We start from the raw sequence: 24,048 nt of genomic DNA, 5'->3' as shown, positions 1-24,048 counted from the left end.
TACTTTAAAAGCTGCCGCTGCTGAACTTGACACAGATCTATAAACTGCTTTAAATGTGAGTCATAAATAATAAATACTTACATGCACAGTTTCACGGCAGCTTTAATATGCTCGTAAAGCATTCTGTGTCTAAATAAACACAATTTTTTAGCAGTTGTGAGTGAACACTCTGTTGTTTTTTGGTTTTCGTATTTACACACTTGTGCCGTCGAACTGTTGCATAAATGCAATGTTACACTTGTAGACGTGAGATATGGCTGTATATCAGCACACTGTGATTACATACGGCCGAATCACAGCCATACCGATATACAGCCATATCTCACGTCTACTTGTGTAATATTGCTCATATACAGAATATGTGCATTGGGTCTTAAAGTGACAGCAGCCTAATATACCTACTGTCTGTGTCCTACATGTTAATTAAACAACAAAAGAAAAAGACAAAATCACTCACAATTCATTTCAGTAGCTTTAAGGATGATTCAATTTATTCTATACAAATTAATACATCTGCTTGAAAGAATGTGGTATACAAGAATGCATATATAACCTTGGGTCTATTATTAAAAAGAAGCCCATATTTTTGTTTCTTCATGGGAAGTGGATAGTTTAGTTTAGGATTGTGTTTAGTTTAGGGACTATTTCTCACTATTAACTAGATGCTTATTAGCATGCATTAACATGCATGCATATTGGCTGTGTACAGAGCCGGATTAAATAAATGGACTACACTAGGCAGGCTGCATTTTTTGGGCCCCCCTCCATCTATGTTATTTATGAATTGAAATCTGAAACTTACCAAAGTTACTAATAAAAGTTAATTCACATTTTACATAGCCTAGTCTTTGGTTACAAATTGGTTGTTTGTATGCCAAAATAATTCATGTGTTGTATATTAAACAGTCTATCAGACTATTTTTTTTATATTCATTATTGTCATTACACGGCTCTATTAAATGCTATTAAATTATCCTCATCTTATCCATTGGGAGTGTCATTGTTAAGGCAGTAGTACCAGTAAATAACCAAAAGGTGTCAGTAAACTATGTAAACAGAGCAAATAACTTTATCTGGTTTAGCTGGCGCCTCTATATATGTATATACAGTATATCAGTGATGCGTGGGTCAATGTACATACAACCCGAACCCGACCGACGTTTTCAACTAACCCGCCCGCAACTCGGACCGCAAAAAAAAAAAAAAAAAAAAAAGGTAAATTGTACTCTACCCGCTTCCTGACCCGCATGTTTAACATTTGCGACTGACGCCAGCGATTATATGCGGCTATGCGGTGGAGATGCGTTCACTGTCAAACATCATTCGGCATTTGTTAGGTAATTTTGTCAATAGAAATGTTCTTGATTAAAAGAAAAATACAGATTGTTCTTGTGATTTATTTTGTCTTTCCATTATACAGATTAGTTTCGTTTTCGAAATACTCTAAATTATGTCAGTAATTCTGCAATGTTAAATAAAGAATAATTTTATTTCGATCTAAAGTGTAATAAAAGTTAAGAAAAATATTAGCCTATAGCCCTAAAATATATAGACTACAAGCTAATTCCTTTTTTCTAAAAATTATCAAGAATATTTAAATCAACTTAATAGGCTTGGTTAATGAATTTTCTTATACAAACATAACAAATGCACTTCAAAACGAAGTTTTCATATATAAATTCAGGAATCACGAATATGATAAAATAATATAGTTTTATCAAATGAATAAGGAAATTATAGTGCTTTGAATTTATTACGTAATGTTTAATTTCGTTCGTTTCGCTCTGTGGAAATGTAAAGAAAACATACCGTTTTTACATGGATTTCGTTATTAATCCCTGGTTTTAAACAAGCATATATGAGGTAATTTATATATTATTGCTAAAATAAAAGTTTAAAAATAGTGCTAGAAATTTTATAATTAAGGAAATTAAACAGACCTAGGCATTTGAAAAGACAGTGAAATGTGTCTAATAATTCTATATAAATAGTAGCCTATAAAAATGGTACAATTACATTGCTCAGTTCAACCTGGGAAATCAGGCATTTTGTCCCGCCTCAGCATTTATTCTACAGTTAATAACGCTTAACATTCAAAAGGTAAATATTATTCAGCCAATAAGTATATATTTTATAGAAAATCGTGTCTAGTACTATATAAATTACAAAGGTTTAATTGCCATCTTCATTTCAAACGACCCGACCGTCCGCGACCTGAATATCATTAAAAATATTTATTTTTTTATTCATAACCGCGGGTCACTGCTATATATCAAAGACTATACTTTGTATATATTAAACAGTCATGGGCTGTCGTTAATGTGACGTAATGTAACAGTCTATGGTTAAGATAAACATTGTCACTATTTTTAGTTAATTAATAAATATTGAAATAAATTGTAGATAGGACATTTGTACATTTTATTTTATTTATTTTTATTTTTATTTTTTTTTGCCCTCTGTCTGGGCCCCATCCCTCCAATCGGGCCCTAGGCACGTGCCTAGTTTGCCTTTGCGTTAATCCGGCTCTGGCTGTGTATTAGAACTTATAAAGCACATTAATGTCTTATTCTGGCTTTAATGTAGATTTTAAAGAATGACTTCTAATTTAATTATAGAATTAGATTAATTTGGACCATATTTTAGATCCCTTAGTCCTACCCGATACCTAAAATTAACAGCTACCTAACTAACTATTAATAAGCAGTAAATAAGGAGTTTACTGAGGCAAAGGTCATAGTTAATAGAGCGAATTGGTCCCCAAATGAAAGTGTGACCACCTTTTTTTCCCAAAGTGAATAATTGTATGTGTGTGTGGTGCTTGGGTCAAAGGTCAAAATATCCTGCATCACAATTCCACAATAGCACTTGCAGGGTTCTATTTGTGGTAATATACTAATACCTAAGGACATTAGGAGAAAAAGTGAAATTACCCTACTGATGCATTGCTGCAGCTCAATTAGTCCTCTAGTTCCTATGCAACCTTTGTGGGGCTACAAATTATAGTCTGAGGTGCAATATGTTTCAAGGACAAAGGACAGATCAATTGGCTATCTGGGAGTTGGAAATCACACAGCCGGCACAAAAAGCCGTGTGGTGCCGCGTGCATTAAAAACCCGAAAGCTGTGGCGCCAGCTTACTGCGGCCCTAGGGACATGTCCCGAAGGTGTTGTTAGCTGATTATCCAGTTAAATGAATTCAACAGCACATATTTAAGCAATAGCGAGGCACTTTGAATCATGCCTCGTTTCCTTAAAGTGTTTAAAAGTTAAGGTTGAGGCTCATTTTTTTGACATACAATCTTAGGTTATTTTCAACTTTCAGCAACCCAGAAATGTGGCTCCATATGACACAATTAATGTTTCTTACCTCAAGGTACACCACCCAGGGCATAACTAATGTGGCCACGAGAAGATCTGCCACCGCCAGGCTTACAATGAGGTAATTAGTGGTGGTCTGCAGCGCTTTCTCTCGGGAGACTGCCATACACACCAACACATTGCCGAAGACAATGACAAAGATGAGAAGAGTCAGGAGCATGGCATAGTAGTTATACTGATGCTTGGCCTCACAGCTTGTGCTGTTGAGGGCCCCGGTCCCGTTGTCATAATAAGTGTCATTGTAGGGATACTCCGTGAGGAAATCCATGAGCTGTGGCCAGGGAAGAAGCCTGAAACTGAGAGACATAATTCACTGTCAGAGAAGCCACAAACATGGAATGAAACCAAGCAGTAGAACGCCAACACAAAGGAAAATGGTATTGATCAGATGTTGCTCTATCATATCTCACTACAGTTTTCGGTTGTGTTTCATTTGTAACAGATGTGTAATGTATAGGCCATGTTTACCACCAAATGGAACAAAAATTAGGATTGCTTTTAGTCAGCTTTCCCAAACACTCCTGAAGTCATAAGCGTGAGATATGAAACAAAAAACATATTGCAATTCTAAGTTTTAGGGTTGGGCATCTAAGGTACAGGTATAATGCCGATCCGATACGCATCTCGATACAAAGTATCCGATCCGATATATTAACGATAGATTTGTGACATATTGGGATGCAATACGATACGATTCACACCCATATCACGATACGATGCGATAATTCAGCACTAACTAATTAGACCAAGTTTATGTGATGATGTAAAAGAGGATGCGGAGTTTGATTATTTATTAACCAAGTAAAACCACATCTCACAATTCTCAATTTTTATCTCTGAATTCAGTGTTTACATCTTGGAATCCTGCTTTTTTGGTATCTGATACAGAAAAAATATGAAAATTGCACCTTTTTATCTCACAATTTAGACAGTTTTTTCACAATTCTTAGTTTCTGTCTCACAATTCTAAAGTCACAATTCTAAAAAAAAAATTGCAGTTGCCTTTCTTATTATTTATTTTATCCCATGGCAGAAACAAACATCCATGTTCATAGCCCAGATTTGCTCTTGGAAGAATTAAATGAGAAAGGTTTGAGTTTACATAGACTTTCAATAGCATCCATTTAAAGTTGTGAATGATGTCCAAAATTAGAAAAAAAAAGGCATTAGATTTCTGGAAATTTTTCAGGGGGAAAAATGAGCTGCAAAAGTACATTTGCATTTAATCTCACTGCTGTCGAGGAGCAATAATTGAGATATTAAAGAGATCTCATCTACGTTTTTTCCTTCCCATTGGAAGCTCTGTGGAACGGGAACAGAACTAAACTTAATGAATTAAACAGTCATTTAATCAGAGGTCATTTATATTCACACAAAATGTTTTGTGACTATATGAGGACAGATTCAATTTGATACAGTTACAAAAGCGGCGAGATGCTGAGGAAAAGAAAATTAATGAGAACGGGGAATGATGAGCGCTCTTGCACACTGTAGGTGACACTGAGCATTGTAAATGCACAATCACAGCATTCACCTGACACTCACACGATCACACCCTTCTTCATTTCCTATGTATAATACTTGAGACAGACACATTACAGAATATATTCCATCCTCCCTCCAATTTCTCCTCTAAGCTCCATAACATTGGACAGCTGCTGAAACATGATTGATTTTTCTGTGTGAATAGTGGCATAATAGCTGTCTTGTATTGATTTGGAATTTACACAGCAAGATCTATTCCTAGTTCAAAATCAACATCTCAAACCCACAGGAAATAGCAGCGAGGCTGAGGATTCAAGCTACCTGAAGCTTAGGGACAATTATCATATAAACATATATATATATATATATATATATATATATATATATATATATATATATATATATATATGTGTGTGTGTGTGTGTGTGTGTGTGACCCTGGACCACAAAACCAGTCTTAAGTCGCTGGGGTATATTTGTAGCAATAGCCAAAAATACATTGCATGGGTCAAAATTTTAGTTCCCCTTCGGGAACGTCGAGCTGCGTCACCACGCTTTGGGAACGCCTCCAGCGTGACCACGCTGTGAAACACGTGTCTAATCAGTCCAATAGGAAAACGCGCTGTAACGTCACGGACGGGGTGACGTCATGAACCAGGAAACTATAAAGCACATGCGGTGAATGCAGCCGGCAGCTTCTGTCTTTCAGTCGCGCTCTGTGTTGAATGTGTTTGTCCTCTCAGTGCTGTTTTTCAGAACCAGTTTGCTCTACTTTATTTTGAGTACTGAGATAGATAGGAAAGCAAAAAAAAAAAAGAAAGAAATGGGCGATAAAAGCAAGAGTTTTAGGCGTTGTGTTCCTCCATGCCCCAGATACATCACGGCTGAGGACACACACACGCTCTGTGTATCTTGCTTGGGGGCGAAGCATGCCCAGTCAGCCTTTGAGGAGGCTGACTGTGTGCATTGTTTGCGGCTTCCTCTCCGCACGCTTCGCTCCCGGAGGGCTATTTTCGAGGAAGCAGCCCTCGCTAGCGTTCCCCGCGGATCAGGCCCCGCTGCTGCCGAGGCAGAGCGGCGTCTGCATTCGTGGGGTTCGCAATTGGATCTAGTATCGAGTTTGGAGACGGGTGAACCCCTTTCTCCATCCTCCTCTGCTAGATCGCTGCCCCTCTCTGGTGTGGAAGCCCGCTCTGCGGCCTCTTCCCTCCAGGAGGAGCACTCGACCCTCCGTTTGTCTTCTTCCGAGGAGGAGGACGCGGAGATGGTCGAGGAGGCTGGTCCCACGCCCTCCCAGCCTGTCGAGCACGAGGAGTTAGTGGAGGTGATCACACGTGCTGTCGCCAAACTTAACATCGAATGGCCAGACGTTGTGACTAAAGTTCAAGCACATACAAGATCTAAGTTAGATGAAAGATTCCTATCATCTAAAAGCACACCTCCACGCCTAGGCCTTCCATTCTTTCCCGATCTCCACACTGAGGTGTCGAGATCGTGGTCAAAACCATTCTCCACCCGCGTTCACTCCCCCACCACCGCCATCTTTTCTAATGAGGCGGGGGCACGTGAGCACGGTTACGGGGCGATGCCGCAGGTTGAGCAGACGCTCTCCAGTTATCTGTCCCCTAGCACGGCATCGTCCCTGAAGGCCTCGGCACTCCCCAGTAAGGCACTCAGAACCACCTCGTCCTTGCTGGGGAAAGGGTACTCGGCAGCAGGTCAGGCTGCAGCATGTCTACACACTATGGGCGTGCTCCAAGCATATCAAGCCGACCTGCTGCAAGAGCTTGATGAGGGCGAGGACGGGGCAGCGGTCGACGTGAGTGAGCTCCGCCGCACCGCTGACCTCGCTCTGCGTGCCACCAAGGAAACCGCCCGTGCCATTGGGCGGTCCATGGCAGCTATGGTGGCCGCAGAGAGACATCTCTGGCTAACCCTATCCGATATGAGAGACCGTGATAGGGCTTATCTGTTAGACGCCCCGCTTGTCCCTGCCGGCCTGTTCGGCGATGCAGTTGCGACTGTCGTAGACAGGTTCCAACAGTCACGGCAACAAGCGGCGGCATTCCAGAGATTTCTTCCTCGCCGCTCAGGCTCTGGGGCTGCTGGACGGGAGCAGCCCCATCCGAGTACCCGCTCCTCGTACCGCGACCAACAGAAGCGGAGCGTCGCGAGGCGTGCTCCTCCCCAAGGAGATCAGGGAGAGACCCTCAGGCGCTCCAGGTCGGGGGCTTCTAAGCCGAAGGTCGACCTGAGGGCCGTCCTTCAGGCAAAGAAGTCCTCGAAGAAGCCCTGACGCCTATGGCCCAGGGCCGATGAGAGCAAGCCCCCCTGGGGGAATATCCTCCCCCCAGTGCTCTCGAGAGGCCGGTCTGCCAACCCTGCCACCTCAGGTGCTTCAGGGCGCAGCGGTCCCTCAGCAGCCCCTCGACTTACATCCACCCGTCTGTACCGCGGTGCAGAGGGGCTCATCATCTCTAAGACCACCAGAGGTCAGCCTCGAGAGGCTGATTCCCTTAGTAAATCATTTAGCAGCGTGGAAACTTCTGCCAAATGTGTCTCAATGGGTCCTGCGAACAGTAGAAAAAGGATACAGAATTCAGTTTGGCGGCTCCCCGCCACCTTTTCAAGGGGTTCTAGCCACTACGGTGGCCCCACAGCAGGCTCTGGTTTTAGAACAAGAAGTAGACACTCTTCTAAAGAAAGGGGCCATCGAGGTGGTCCCTCCAGATCTCAGAGAGTCCGGGTTTTACAGCCGCTACTTCATTGTTCCGAAGAAGGATGGAGGTCTGCGTCCGATTTTAGACCTCAGGCTGCTCAACCGTGCAGTACTGAGGCTCAAGTTCAGAATGCTTACTGTCAAGCAAGTTGTATCACAAATCAGGTCCGAGGACTGGTTTGTCACAATAGATCTCAAGGACGCATACTTCCATATCTCCATCCTTCCTCAGCACAGGAAGTTCCTCAGGTTTGCTTTTGGGGGCAAAGCATACCAGTACAGGGTTCTTCCGTTCGGTCTAGCACTCTCACCCAGAACTTTTACCAAGTGTGTAGATGCGGCACTGGCTCCGTTGCGACTCCAGGGCATCCGCATATTGAATTATATAGACGACTGGCTCATCCTAGCACAGTCGAGAGAAATAGCGGTTCGACTTCGAGATGTCATTCTCGCCCACATGGAAGTTCTAGGGTTAAGACTGAACTCCAAGAAAAGTGTTCTTTCTCCATCACAGAGAACCACCTATCTAGGAGTAGTTTGGGATTCGACCACGATGCGGGCACAAATGTCTCCCGCACGGGTACAGTCAGTCCTCAACGCAGTCGCGAGAGTCAGACTAGGCCACTCACTCACTGTGAAGCAGTTCCAAGTTCTGCTAGGTTTCATGGCAGCAGCGTCCAACGTTATACCTCTTGGCCTGCTGTACATGAGGCCCTTACAATGGTGGCTCAGGACCAAAGGGTTTTCCCCGAGGGGCAACCCGTTCCGTATGATCAAAGTCACGCGGCACTGCCTTCGTGCCTTAGACATATGGAAGAAACCTTGGTTCCTGTCTCAGGGCCCGGTGTTGGGAGCTCCATGTCAGCGTCTGACACTAACTACAGACGCCTCCCTCACCGGCTGGGGAGCGGTCATGAGTGGCCGCTCAGCCCAAGGTCTGTGGAGTGCACGCCAACTGTTGTGGCATATCAATCGCCTGGAGATGCAGGCAGTGTTTCTAGCCTTGAGACACTTCCTCCCAGACATCAAAGATCACCATGTGTTGGTACGCACCGACAACACATCGGTGGTCGCTTACATCAACCACCAAGGAGGTCTGCGGTCGCGCCCCTTGAACAAGCTGGCACACCAGATCCTCATGTGGTCCCAGGGAAAGCTCCTCTCGTTAAGAGCAGTGTACATTCCTGGACATCTCAATTTGGGAGCAGACGTCCTGTCGAGGCAGGGGCTGAGGCCGGGGGATGGAGACTCCACCCAGAGGTGGTGGAGGCCATTTGGAACAAGTTTGGCAAAGCCCAAGTAGATCTGTTTGCGAGCCAGGAGGCAACACATTGTCCCCTTTGGTTCTCTCTGACTCATCCAGCTCCTCTGGGGCTGGATGCTATGGTACAGGTGTGGCCGAGGCTCCGCCTGTACGTTTTTCCCCCGATCGCTCTGCTCCCGGGAGTTCTGGAAAGAGTACGCCAGAATGGAATTCGCCTTCTACTAGTGGCCCCACTCTGGCCAGGTCGAGCTTGGTTCTCGGACATAGTCTCCCTCCTAGACGGCCCCCCGTGGGAAATTCCCGTCAGGAGGGACCTTCTCTCACAAGCGGGCGGTACAATCTTTCACCCCCGCCCGGAGTTGTGGAAGCTGTGGGTGTGGCCCCTGAGGGGGCACATCTCTTAGCTTCAGGTCTCTCAACCGAGGTTGTTGGGACCATACTCCAATCCAGAGCTCCCTCGACGAGGAAGTTATACACCTATACACCAGGAAGTGGAATATGTTTGTTCTTTGGTGCACGCAACACCACATTGACCCAGTTCACTGCCCAGTAGGCTCAGTGCTGGACTTTTTGCAAGCCCGCCTCACGGCCGGTAATGCACACTCTACGTTGAGGGGCTACGTGGCGGCCATAGATGCCTTCCATGCTCCCTTCGGCGCTACCTCTCTCGGGAGACTTCCCCTGGTGTCACGCTTCCTCCGCGGTGCGCTGAGGCCCCCGATGCGCTCTCGCGTCCCTACGTGGGACTTGGCCGTGGTACTTGAGGCTCTCTCTAACCACCCTTTCGAGCCTATTGAGGATATCTCGGACAAATTGTTGTCCTTTAAAACAGCCTTTCTGTTGGCCATCTCTTCCCTCAAGAGAGTGGGTGATCTTCAGGCCCTTTCAGTGGCCCCCTCTTTTCTAGACTTTGCACCTGGAATGGTCAAAGCGTTTCTGCACCCCAGAACGGGCTACGTGCCCAAGGTGCCCTCTGCTGTACCGCGGCCTGTAGTGCTTCAGGCCTTCTGTCCTCCTCCCTTTAAAGAACCGGGACAACAGAAGCTTAACTGTGTGTGTCCAGTGCGAGCACTGGACACATACGTCCACAGAGCTGCCCTGTGGAGGAAGACGGACCAATTGTTTGTTTGTTTCGGTCCTCATAACAAGGGTCTTCCAGCTTCTAAGCAAACTCTAAGTCGGTGGATTCCGGATGCCATTTCCTTATCATACAAGTACTTGGGCCTTCCCTCCCCTTTGGAAGCCATTGCGGCCACCAAAGCTTTCCTGTCAGGTGTCTCCCTGCAGGATATATGTAACGCTGCGGGCTGGTCCACGCCACTCACGTTTGTGAGGTTCTACGAGTTAGACCTCCCTCATACCCCAGGCTCTCAGGCCTTACTTTCTGAAGCCCCTACCACGAGTAGGGCCCTTTAACCCTAGTTCCTCGAGGGAACGAGACGCTGCGTCGCTTTCCACAATTTCGGCATCCCTGCAGCGTTCCTGGTGGCAGAAGCTGCCGGCTGCATTCACCGCATGTGCTTTATAGTTTCCTGGTTCATGACGTCACCCCGTCCGTGACGTCACAGCGCGTTTTCCTATTGGACTGATTAGACATGTGTTTCAGAGCGTGGTCACGCTGGAGGCGTTCCCAAAGCGTGGTGACGCAGCGTCTCGTTCCCTCGAGGAACTAGGGTTTCATACGAAACCCGAGGCGATTTTTCTTTTATGCCAAAAATTATTCAAGAAATCAATCAAGAAATTAAGTAAAGTTCATGTTCCATGAAGATTTTTTGTAGAATTCATACTGTAAATATATCAAAATGTAATTTTTGATTTGTAATATGCATTGTTAAGAACCTAATTTGGACAACTTTAAATGTGATTTTCTCAGTCTTTTTGATTTTTTTGCACCCTCAGATTTCTGATTTCAAATAGATGTATCTCAGTCAAATATTGTCCTATCCTAACAAACCATACATTATAGAAAGCTTATTTATTGAGCTTTCATATGATGTATAAATCTCAGTTTTGTCAAATTTAACCTTATGACTGGTTTTGTGGTCCAGGGTCACACACACACATACACACATATATATACATACACATACACATATTATGACTAAATTTTGCTAAAAAAAAAAAAAAAATGACAACAAATCAATGAATATGTAATGAACTTTTTTCTTTCTTGAAAAATAGACACATGATGAGAAATATTCACTGGAGTGTAAAAGTGTGAAACTTTACTGCTGGTTATGATGTAAACCAACACACAGCACTCTCCTGTATCTCCTGAATTAGACATGCATTTTGGTGTGGAAATTCAGTCTGATCTATGTTCATCCTCAATCAAATGCTTTGCACTTGTGAATGACAGTTTATCTAATCCGGCATGTCACCGCCTCCTCGCACTCATCCACTCTGTTACAAAGGTTTTCCAGTATTTGCCCTCTTTAAGTCTAAAGCCTATTGCTGTTGAGCTTTAGAATATTCAGCTTCTAACTAAAGCCCTGAATCCTCAAGAGAGTCATAATTTTATCTCTTGTTAAAGAGACGCTTTCTTGTGACAACAAGTCAGTGCACAGATAAACCATATGTTGCACTATGAGACATTCACAAATGATAAAAGGAAAGTCTAACGAACCAGGAAAATCACAAATGTTCAAGCATCAAGGAAAAAACGGAAAAATCAATACACAGCCCTTCATCTTTTTCATTCCCATAGAAAGAAAAAGTAAGACAAAACTACAAACAGAGAACAGAGCATAAAACAAATGGCCTTTTACAGAAACAATCTCCCTGGTCCTTTTATAGCAACAATCTATATTCGTTGCCTTCCACCCTTACCCAGCATCACCTCTGTGAATGTATGTGTGACGGTGGTGCCACAGACTCAATGGAGCAAGTGAAGGCCGCTGATTGATGCAAACTGCCTGACAAAATGATGTCTGTGTCAAACACAGCAGAGAGGATCCTCCATCCAGCTATGACCCAACAAGAATCAATGAATCACTTTGAACCACTCAGCGTCTTCCCTTTGCTCTGGATTGCTCATCTGAAGTGCTTGTCTCACGTTTTTTCAAATCCTAAATGACTAGGATGTAATTTGTCTATTTTTATAGGGGTGTTTTAATTTTAATAATGTGTCTTTTATTAGAAGAAAATAAAGTTCTTCAGTCATATTCAGTCAGTGACATTTACAGAGTAGTTTTTTCTTGTTGTTGCAGTTTATAGCATACTTCCCCAGAGTAAATTATTGTTTTATTATTTACTGGCAGCGGCTATTTGCAAATAGCAAATATTTACACTATGTTAAAATAGCAGGATTTTCCGCCATTGTAAATAGTGGCAATTGTGCATCTCAGTATTGTAATACATTATAAAACAGTATGCAACAATAACTGTGAGTGTAAATTATAATTTTAATTCAATTTATTAAATGGATGCTGCCTTATTTGGACAATAAAGCCTACCCTAACTATACCCGATACTTTACTGTCAAATTTCAATTATTTCCTTAATTTTTATTGAAAATAAATGCCTTTCCGATGTGATATGAGATATGATAAAGGCAAAAGGCGGACTCCATTAATAATGAATTCATTTATTTATTTGGGTAATTTCCTACGAAAAAAAATAGTAATACAACAATTTAACAATGCAAATATTACAAAATATAACAAAAAGTGTATAAATCACTAATTTTTCTAAATACACATTCTACAACAGCAACACCAACAGGTAAAGTTGCAGCGGGATATTGTTTTCAAAGTAAATTTTCATGTCTGTGAACAATATTTATCGAGCTTTGATTGATGACTGATGATCTAAAAAATGAAAAAAAAAAAAAAAAAACAGTTAAAAGTTAACTATTAAAAAGAATAGATGAACATAAGTTCACAAATAAAAGATATTGTTTAAATTGTTACTGCCTTAAATTGTTACTGAGTTATTATTTTGGAATATATGGAAAATGCTTAAAAGTTTGGGTTTGCTAAGTTTTTTGTCAAGTATATAATATATACAATTAAAAATGGACACATTATTGGTGTAAGAACTTTTTACATCAATAATACATATATATATAATCTTGACAGGGCCCCCAACACAGACTTTTTTCATATTAATTTATATTAAAGCATGCGCTTTTATGGTATTTTGACTATCATTCTCATATATTTAAGTCAATCAGACAATTAAACTCCATCCCATGTCCACACCCGTAATACTGCACTACTTCAGTACTGTATAATATATATACTGTGCATAGCTGTACATGTGTCATATAGTGTATTCACATATATTTATATTTGTATGTATGTACTGTACTGTACATATTTGTACTGTACACTGGCAATGACAATAAAGTTAATCTAATCAAACCTAATATTTTTAACATGACAGTTGAAATGTAACGGAAACACTGAGCACTCTTAATACAATGAATTGTATTTATATTTACTTGCTTCAACACTGATACTGAAATTTTAAAATAAAACTCTTCAATTTAAAAAAACAGGAATTACAATCTGTGGTGAAAAAAAAATCTCAGCAAGAAAACACCACCATAAAACAAAATGGCCATATAAAATTATGTGAAGATGGTTGGCAGAGATGAATCATGCTGCATTTGACAATGTAGGGGACTTTGTAGTAATACAACTCCACACCATCTTCAAGAGATGCACTGAAACCTCACAAACAGCTGATAGAAGTTTGTACAGTAGCTGGCAGAGGATTTTTATCGGAGTTCATGAAGTTAGACTGCTTGCAAGGCAGGTGCAACAGCGTGGACCGCAGCAGGGTGCTGAAAGTGGGCGGAGCCTCGTACAAAGATGCCGACACAGGCTGCATGTGAGGCAAAGCCGTGCTCTATCGTGCTAACTTGTCGAAAAATGCTACCGTAGAGACCTGGGGCCTCATGTACAAAGCGTGCGTACTGTACGCACAGAAAAGTGCCGTAGGCTACGATCATTGTCACGGACGGTCCACTAACAATTTAGGCCTACTTACAAACCCACTCTTTCTTGTGAAATATTGGGTAACATACTGTCGACCCTTTGCCTCTGTCAATTCTCTTATTTTTTTCTCTTTCCGTTTTTGACTTCCAGATTTTTGAGGCATTTTCACTTCCTCTTCCGTCAAGTTGATATTCTGCCGGCGCTATAAGTGAAGTATACATACAATATACTGGATACAATTTGGGCGGACTGAACCATTTTATGATAATCAAGAGGGGGGATGTTTCCTAAACAAATAAAAAAAATTGACACCAGGAAACCGCAAATAGAATAATTTAAAGTTAATAATTTTTACTATCAAATATTTTTTTTAGCACCACAATTTTATTGGGGGCTTCTCTTGGCCCCCTCTCAGTCATGGGCCCCGAGAATCGTCATCGTTTACCCCCCTTTACAGCGCCCCAGTATATATATATATATATATATATATATATATATATATATATATATATATATATATATATATATATATATATATATGCTAATCCATGCATGTTTTTGACCTAAAGTATAACTGACAGGACCATGTATTTCAGTGCTCCAGGCCTACAGTACATCTGTTATCAGGGTCCGACTGCTGCCGATCTGCACTTTGCCTCTTGGGAAATCTAGGCAAGGGCAGAGATGGATTAAGCTTTTGAATTAAAATTAATGCTGGGAAGGAACAAGGTGATTTCTGCTTCTGCTAGGTAACAATTATCCTCGAACATCTTTCACCAATCAATAACGTGTGACACTTTGATTTGACTGAATGAAGGCTGGTTTTCTACAGCAGAGGATCTCTGATATTCTGTTGCTCCCTGATTAGATGTCCAATACATCTCGGTTTAGTTGGATACAGTATTTGACATGTTTTTCATGGCCAGAGAGCCGTGTTTCTGACACTGTATGATCGTGATCGCATAAATGAGAACTGACCCCCCAGCCAAACCAGTGGCTGGTAAGATATCACAAAACACAGTGGGACTAGATCCAGCAATAGGACAGTGTGGAAACTACAGAGAAAGAAAAAGCAATTTCAGTGTCATTTTCTTCATATCCACCCCCCACCCACAGTAAAAGTGGTCTTTTCGTGATACGCACTTGAACATATGATGGGGGGAAAAGATTGTATTGCAATTTCTGCAGGCAAAGCATCATTCAACTCTATCTCACAGCAACCAATATGTGCAGTCCATGGCATTGGGAGGAGGGAGGATATCGTATTGCAGGAGTGATGTAGCGAATGGAGATATATTGGGTTGTGGAATTAATCAAGAAGGTTTCTTTTCAAAGCCCCAGAGTGAAGATCTTTTTGATACAGTTTAGCCACTTAACAGTGCTAATATATAATATATATCATAATTAGCAGACATATAAGCTGCCAACAAAGAAGTTTGAAGGATTTGTTCCTACAGTACATGTTACTTAGATCAGGGGTTTTGATGTTTGATGCCAAGAACTGTTTGATGGCAAGGGCCCCAAGATATGATGATCCCTCTATTTCATGCAAGAGAGTGCAACAGTCAGGTTTTTCCATAGGGGAATAGATTTTTTAACGATAACTTATAAATCTTTAAGGACAGACCAACTGTGAGCTACAGGGCTGTTAATAGATGATGGTACATGCTTTTGTTAAAGCGAACAGCAAACATTATTTCAACTTTTTTTTTTAGTAAAACGCTTAACAGCTAAATTCCTTTTAAAACTGCATTATTCAAAAAATAATAAACAAAAATCTCTACCAATCTGAGAACCACGCATGACAAATTGCACCATGCAAAAGTCATTATTGCATTATTGCACCATAAAAATTCTTATAATATAAAATATTTGTATATATACCAAAATTTGCAATAAACTTAAAATACACTGTTACCAGTATCTTTAAATCAATAAATTAATATGACTGTAGTTCTTTCCCTCATAAAACTTAAATAATAGTCTTGTAACTATGTCTTTTTATTCCAATTAATACTTAAAATTGAAATTTGCTTTGGTATATGGCATTTACAGTACCTCTACAATAAAGATTGCTCTAAATAATAATAGTATTATTAAGAATAAAACTTTATCTAAGTGTATACAAGCTTTCACTTAAATAAATACTGCAATGTCTTCAGCCCCAACTATATACTTTTGAATTATGATTCGAGGCATAAACACATTTATAAACCTGTAAGTCCTGCATTGATTCAGGCTTTTAAATTTAAAACACAAACAGCACAAAGAATTTTGCGATTCAGCTTCCCTTCTCTTCAAAGAAATGTGCTGCACTTGAGACAGATTCTCTACAAAGACACACTGATTTTGGTCGATTAGCGAAAGTAATTTTCAGATAAAGCTAAAAATTAATATTTACTAAAATTATGTACTGATTTTCAGAGCCCTGCATATATTTTTGATATATATTTTTCAAATATATTTTTCATTCTTTCATTGTACTAATTCATTTCCTCATCATAATTAGGGTAATTAGGGTTATTTGTCTTTTAAAAGCTGCATTCAAAAGCCCCCTCTGTTTGAAAGGGCATTGTGCTTCTGATATTTACCTTTTGCATTCAGTCAGCTGGCTTTTTAAACCAACATAAGCATTACTAAGCAGCTTTTAAGCAGAAAACACAGTGGCAAGGGAAATGTGCATTTTACTTATGATATTACCTGTCAAGCTTCTATTATAATTCAATTACACCGTACAAAGGCTGTGAATAAATTACTATTCTTAAAAGTCCCATCTGGAATATAAATTTACTCTTAAGAATGTCTTTTTCCATTATTTAATAATCAACAGGAAGCAAACCGGCAAACTACTGCTTGTGTGTGTCTGTTTGTACGTGTGTGTGTGTGTGTGTGTGTGTGGTTACTGAATTTGATTTAATCTTTAGAGAGCAGAAATAAACAGTAAAAATAACAATTTTGTTGTTGTTGTCAGTGCACAACCCTAATGCTTCCTTATAGCTCCCAGTTTGAAAACCCTTGACTGTCCCAAATGGTGCACTTGATCTGTACAGATTTGTGATGGGTATTGTCTGTGAAGACCACAAGACCACAGGGCGTCCCACTGTCATGGTTTCTGGTTTCAGAAGGGTGCTTAAAATCTCTTTTGCGACTGCTGGCATTCTCGATACATCATTTGCCAAACCTGCACAGATGCAGACTCCACAGTCAACTACTATTTGAGAGTCTATGCAGAACTCCACAATAAATTATGCTGCTTAAGTGTGGTTTCAGAGGAGAACCATAAGGATTTAGGGTAAATTTAAATGGGATTGAACGCAATCATCTAAACAGCACAAGCTGCCTAAATTCAATTGCTTCAAAAACTCAAAAACAATTCAAAAACGGAGAAAAAATCGAAAAATCGAAATGGAATTATTATTACCTTAATATAATACCATTATATATATATATATATATATTAGTGGTGGGCCGTTATCGGCGTTAACGTGCTGCGTTAACGTGAAACTCTTATCGCGCGATAAAAAAAAATATCGCCGTTAATCTATTCTCAAATTTGGGTTGGGAGCTGGGTCTAAACTACGCAAGCTATGATGACTTTCACCTTGATAGTTTAACGCGGATGTATACCAAAGACTATAGAATATGGTCGCGCGTTTACGTCTCCTCCGCCAAAACACAGACGGGGTCGCGTAGTCCTCCATTCATAAAAACCGAATCTACTATAGCGAAATGCCACGTAAATTCGTCGTTTTTTGGATTCATAAATCAAATGTTGGTCAGTCACTTAATTCAAATCGCGATATGGACTAGTGTATGTGAAACCTGAAATGCAAAAAGACTGTTTTAATATGAATCCGATATGTTCCGTTTGCCTAGCTGTATGTATGCATTGCGGAGACGAGCTTTTACTACACGCATACTGAAACACACGTGACGCTCCCGGTAATTTTTGGCATTTTCATCTCACATGAACAGATAAACTCAATCTCCAAAACTGCTGCGAGTGTCACTTTTAACGTTTCATTTGAGAAAACTAGCATCATATCATACTGTATGACACAGAAACTTAACGGCAACCTGTCAAAATAAAAGTACGGTGTAACATGTAATGGGCTGGGTAGGTGTTGACGTTAAAAAAAACACAATCTAATAGGTAGAAAAAATAATTTCATTGTTAGTTAGTTAGTAAACACAAGTACATCTAATTGAACATAATTTATTTTCATCAACAAATTATCATAGAACAGCTTTATGAGCTTTATGATCCATTCTCAAAGACTTACTTTTAGTCATTATTTGGGTAGCACACATATTCTGAATGCCTTCAGCAGAATTCAAATTAGCCATTTTAATCTAGATTAATCTAGATTAATTCCAAGATTTAATCTAGATTAATCTAGATTAAAAAAATTAATCTATGCCCACCCCTAATATATATACAGTATATATATATATATTTTTTTTTATTATTATAATAACTTTACAATATAGACATAAATTAAAATGTTACTTAATGTAGATTAGTATTGGAATTTGGCTTGTTACAGCTTATATAGATAATGAAACATCCTAGCATATTTATTCTGTGCTATGTTCACGCATGGGAATATACAGAGAGACCTCAGTTGTACTTTGAAGTTGAACACATTAAAAAACATGTTCAAGAAAATTAGTCACTGTCTAAATAGTAAAAAAATGTTATTACAAGTTTCTTTTAAATGGTAAACCAAGCTCACAGCACAATTTGTTAAGTGCTGTACTTGCTGTTTAAAGGGCATATCTGTATAGTGATGCAGTGACCTTTGCTTATCTTAAGTCCTATAGTTTGCCAGAAATACATGAAGATGTGCAATCTGCAGTGGAGAGCAGTTTTCATATTTCTCTCAGAACTGTTAAGGTCAACAAGGAGAAGAAAAGCTGATCTTAGATAACCACAAAAGGGCACTTAGACCTGGAGAACATTGTCCCGAATTTGTATCTTATCTCATCTGCCATATTATGAGAGGGAAATCACACTTAATACTTAAGGGAAACAGCTGACAGCTTCCCAGGGTCTGTTTGCAATAATGACACTCAGTGTATCACGTAAACATGCCAGTTTGTTAGGTCATGGTGATGTGTGAGGTTGCGGGTTGCTAGGCTTGTTAAATCTGGGTAAAGTAAAAAAGCAAGTGTAGCGTTAGTTCTTGCAGGTTACGTTAGTCAAGCTTGCATCAGCCAATTCTCAGCTGATCTACATCTACATATAGGAATATGACGCCTATCTCAGCAATCATATATAAGGTCCTTCAGTATTATTAGCAGCTTTCGCATTGCTCAATAGCTAATTACCCTACTCCATCCCCAGCTCGTCCATTCGTCCATTCGGGATTCTGTCTTTTGATTCTCTATTGAATCAGGCTAATTTTCTAAAATGTGTACATTAAATTATTGAACATTGATGATCTCTGCAATACATTTATGTTGGTTCTGTTCTGTTTACCCTATCGCTGCTCTCCCTGCTCTCATCCATGCTAGGCTGTATGGATGCGCAGTGAGTTCTTGCCCATAACAGAATCATACCACCAATCTAAACACACCTCTTCTCAAGTTTTGTGATTTGAGGTATCAAACCTGTAGGTAGCAGGATTAGGGGCCGTTCACACAAAACATGTGGTCTTCTTGACATGCCCTCTTAAAAGGAATAGTTAAATCAAAAATTAAAATTACTCAATTATTTTCTTTTACTTTCAGACGATTACAGTCGGAATTACTAAAGCACTCAACACAGCTACAGGGTGTTAATAAAGGCCTTCTGAAGTGAATTAATGTGTTTGTGTAGAAATAAAATTGTAATCTCTAGCTTCCACTAACCGTCATACGTGTGTTCATGAAAAAGTGGCAGTGACGAAAGCAGAAGCACAGTGGACAGAGCAAAACAAAACACAAATTAAAAGTACAAAATGAGGATTTGTAAAGAAAAATGTAAATGAAACGTAACGAAAAGGGTTTTGTTATAAGCCAAGAGAAGACTTGGTTCTTGTGAGACTATCATATTCTCATTGGAGCTTATGCCTCGCCTACATTCCAAGTCATCCGCTGGAAGGCCCTCTCTCTTATTAACTTGCGTACAACAGTTAGCGGAAGCTAGAGATTACAGTTTATGAAGTTTCAAATATCAATCTTTGTCTTACACAAATGCATTCAGAATTCACCTTAATTAACCCACTGGAGTACGTGTAGCACTTTTTATGGTGAATGGATGCACATTATTGGACTTCAAAATCTCAACAGCCATTATAAAGCTAGAAAAGCCAGGACATTTTTTAATACAACTCTGATTATATTTGTCTAAAAGAAGAAAGTCATATACACCTAGGATGGCTTGAGGGTGAGTAAATCATGGGGTGATTTTCATTTTTGGGTTAACTATCCCTTTAAACTCATGGTGCTCATACACAAGATGATAAAAAGCAGGGAGATGCAGCACAACATCTAGCACATGTTTACATAGAAAGTCAATTAAAAACCAAAAGAAACCTATAGATAAAGATGAAAAAGCTATATGGTTCACACTTTATTTTAATGAGTCCTTGTTACAGTGTGATTACAAAAATAAGTAACGAGTAACATTAACAATGTATTTTCGGTTACACATTATTTTAAAGGCCCCTATTTGTCAAAATCGAAATTTCCTGGCTTTTTTCATGATAACTGAGGTCTAGGGGCTATGTAACTACCATATGAGTTTCAAAACAGTCAGTCCACAGTAAACTGCACACAGCCTGCTTAAAGTAGCTGTTCATTTTCACGAGCCACTGTGACTTCCACAAAGATATGACGTCCGATCTACTCAGTCACCGTCTTCAGTCACCACCCCGAGCACCAATCACGTCCCACCCTCCTTTTGTCAAACCCAGACAATATCGTGTCCATAACATTACTAAGCAACAACAACATGAAAACAAGTCGAGAAAACCCTGTTCAGTCGATAGATGTCGAAACTACATCATTGCACAGGCTTCAGAACAACGTGAATATAAGAGACCACTGGCACGTCAACTTCAGTCTCTTTCACACAGCGATTCCGGTAAATACACGGATAATGTGTCCCATGATTTGTTCCGGAGTTGTTTGATTTGGTTCATTCACAGTTGTTTTCCGGAATCTGTGCGTGCTTTACACACAACCCATAAAGACATGTGACGTTTGGATGTGAGATGTAATGCGACGCGTACGTTTCACTAAACTGAAACAAACTGTGCTTCAGCGCTGATAGTGAGGAGCTCCCTGATCGCTGCTTCATTCCACTTTGCACGTATGTTTTTGTCGTGAAGAGTCGCATGATAACGTGCATCATCACTACAACACTGCCTTTATGGTTCTGGCTTTTGTTCACACAGTGCTCGTTCCCGTAATTTTCCAGAATCAGCGCGCATTGTGAAAGGGGCTTTACTAAAGCAACAGTTATGTAGCTTACTGCATTCGGTGTTTGAAAAAGAAAAAACATTAATGATAATTCTGAAATATCCTGTTGAGTATCAGCAAGCTAGGCTCTCTGTATGGCTCTGGGCTCGGCTAAAGCATACTTGACCGTAGTTAACTGTGGTTGGCCTGGCTGTGCGTCACTCAGAAAACAACAGGCCAATCAGAAGAGAGGCTCATGAATATTAATTAGATGGGCCAAAATTGACCTGTTTTTGACAGAGCTCCTAAAAAAAGATCTGTAAAAATATATTGAGATGGATTTTGGCACTTATACCGCAAATATATATTCTTAAGGACATCAACATCTAAAATAAACCTCCAGAAATGTGTACAATATGGGACCTTTAAGGTGTCATTGTTACAGTATAATTATACATTTAAGTACTAAGTTCAGTTTTGGGGTTTGGGCATGTGTTAGTTGCTTGTAATTACACAATTATTATGTAGTAAATAGATGTAACAGGTAACAAGAACACATTAAAATAAACCTATTTAGATATCCCTTGGCAACTTAAGGCTGAAATACACTACATGACTGTTGCATTTAGCATTTGATGCCCAGTTTTTCTCTGTACTCTTTACAAAGTCAATATAAGTGTGATACATACCAACAGTTCAAATGAAAAAAGTTGTGTAGTGTATTTCAGCATTTACATGGCCAGGATGCAGCTTAGTTGTTTAATCACCACAGAAACACTAATGATGGTTTATGTCTCATTGTGTCTATCCTTCCAACTTTTAAAATAAGGAAACATTATGTGACTCTTAAGAGCATATGACAAAAGACAGCACTTTATAATAAAACAATTATCACTATACAGAAAAAGTTTTCTTGTCATATATGATCCCTCTGCATATTCTTTATACTTTGATTAAATACAGTGTGGTGTATGATCAAACACATGTGCTGTACAATCTTGATTATTTCAAAATACAAGTTTTACAGAAACCTAAATATACAATACTGAGCAGCACAGAGTATATTTGAGTGCTCATGTCTTGCTGTGTGTTGGCTCCAAAAACAACCCCTCTGAGACCTTATGGCAGGCATCCTGCATCCAAACATGATAATGCACCTCCTCTAAGTTCTGTGCGCGTGTTTTGTGGCTGAGGTCACATCAGAGAGTCTAGCCATGGAATCGCTCACTGTCATTCTCTGTCTCTCTGAGCAGTATGTTGGAATATGCTAGTGCCCCGGGCCACTGGAGCTTTGGCTTTGCCCCACTGATGCCCCTGCTCTGTCTGATCTCATTAGTTAGCTGGGGTGCATACGAAAGGAAGGAAAAGAGGAAGAGGAGGACGGGACAGAATGAGAGTAGCAATGGGGATAGGAAAAGAAAGAAGAGATGGGGTACATCAAAAACAAGCAGTTCTTCATCAATAAAACTTCCTAATATACGTCAATACAAATTTTCTCTAAAAGTTGTCAATCTTCCACTACTTTGTAATAGCTATCTTCAGTTCTCAATCTACTTCCTCATAACCCTCAGAGACTCAAGAACTGATATCCAGTGTTTTCCAGGCCTTATGCCTCCACAACTCCACACTCCCCCTTTGAGGTGTTTTTTCACCACAACTAAGGCCATTTTGAACATAAGTGGTATCAATGAGAGTTTGCTGCCCTTCCTGGTGGATGATTTACAAGATACATCCTCAGGAGGTCTGATTAATTACTTTTATAAAGACTGGATTCAAAAGGCCAGAGCAGGCTGCTTTTACATCAACCTAAGTAATGAAGCACCATCAAGCATCACACTTAATATGTATAATCAAGAGGCAATTTTCCCTTTAAAAGCTAGTCAGGTAATTTAGTACAAATATATTCAGCAGCCAATTCACTGACAATGGCTGTTTCACAGGAGGTGCACTAAAATGTTCAAACCCAGATGAGAAATACTCAAGGGAAGCGTAAACAACTAATCTTCAATTGTAAATTGAGTTTAGATTGACAGGCTGGAAATTATAACCATCCAATAATATAACAACTCCATTCAACCGCAGGCTATATTTATTTATTTTTTCTAACAGCCAGGAGAACTGTTACTCAGAACAAGGTGGGAAGCTGTCAGCAAAAGACGTATCTGTATAGTAAACTAAGACTACTGCACTTTCCCCAACCTAATCTCATGAGAAAATATGTATATCCTGAAATATTGCTGCAGTTTTCAGGTCAGTTTTATATTCTGCAATACAGATAAGCTTTAATAAGGTTAAAAAGTTTTACATGTCTCCAAATAATGTCTCTATCTACTTTTAACTCAACCACTAGAAATGCATTTTATCGGTCTGGACTCCCTTACCCTAAACCTATGCCTACCTGGATTCAAATCTAATTTTATATCAAAAATTCAACCTCAGAGGAGAGCACAGCATTTTCTGATGCATTTAAGCCACTTACAGAGCATTTGAGGTTCCTTCTGTGATCTGGGAGTCAAAGTCATGGCCTTGTTGTTGGTAGTGCTACGATCCATTAGTACAGCTACAGAATGGCCTTAAAAAGGTTCACAACAGCATATGTATACAGGGATAGTTCACACTATCATCCGCTCACCCTCAGGCTGCTCTTTTTCATGACTTGCGTGCTATTTCCAGGTCTTCTAAATCCATATGATAGCTTTGTGTTGAGTTTTTACTCCATCTTTTTCTATTATACAAAGTTCTTATTAACTAAAACTCTTCCCCTAATCTTCATAATCTCAGTCAGTGTATAATTCAGTTTTTAGCACCACTAGTGGTCATTTATGGAAACTGCTGAAATTTGTACCTGCAGCAATATATTCTATGTATCTAC

At 40.0% G+C, this 24,048-nt stretch overlaps 1 protein-coding gene and 1 pseudogene across 1 annotated transcript in view; one reads left to right on the top strand and one right to left on the bottom strand.

The window, feature by feature from the left end:
- drd2b (dopamine receptor D2b) overlaps positions 1-24,048 on the bottom strand; it is a 92,954-nt gene that overhangs the window by 53,410 nt on the left and 15,496 nt on the right. The window contains exon 2 of the mRNA XM_073839942.1: positions 3,370-3,676. Within this exon, the coding sequence (XP_073696043.1) occupies positions 3,370-3,648 (279 nt within the window). The 5' untranslated portion in view covers positions 3,649-3,676. The remainder of the gene's footprint in view (positions 1-3,369; positions 3,677-24,048) is intronic.
- LOC141334792 (uncharacterized) lies at positions 6,129-9,251 on the top strand (annotated as a pseudogene).

Source organism: Garra rufa, chromosome 5, assembly GCF_049309525.1.
Source record: "Garra rufa chromosome 5, GarRuf1.0, whole genome shotgun sequence".
In the NCBI taxonomy this organism is placed as follows: domain Eukaryota; kingdom Metazoa; phylum Chordata; class Actinopteri; order Cypriniformes; family Cyprinidae; genus Garra; species Garra rufa.
The sequence above is the reverse complement of the archived record's forward strand: the minus strand, read 5'-3'. Positions and strand labels throughout refer to the sequence as shown.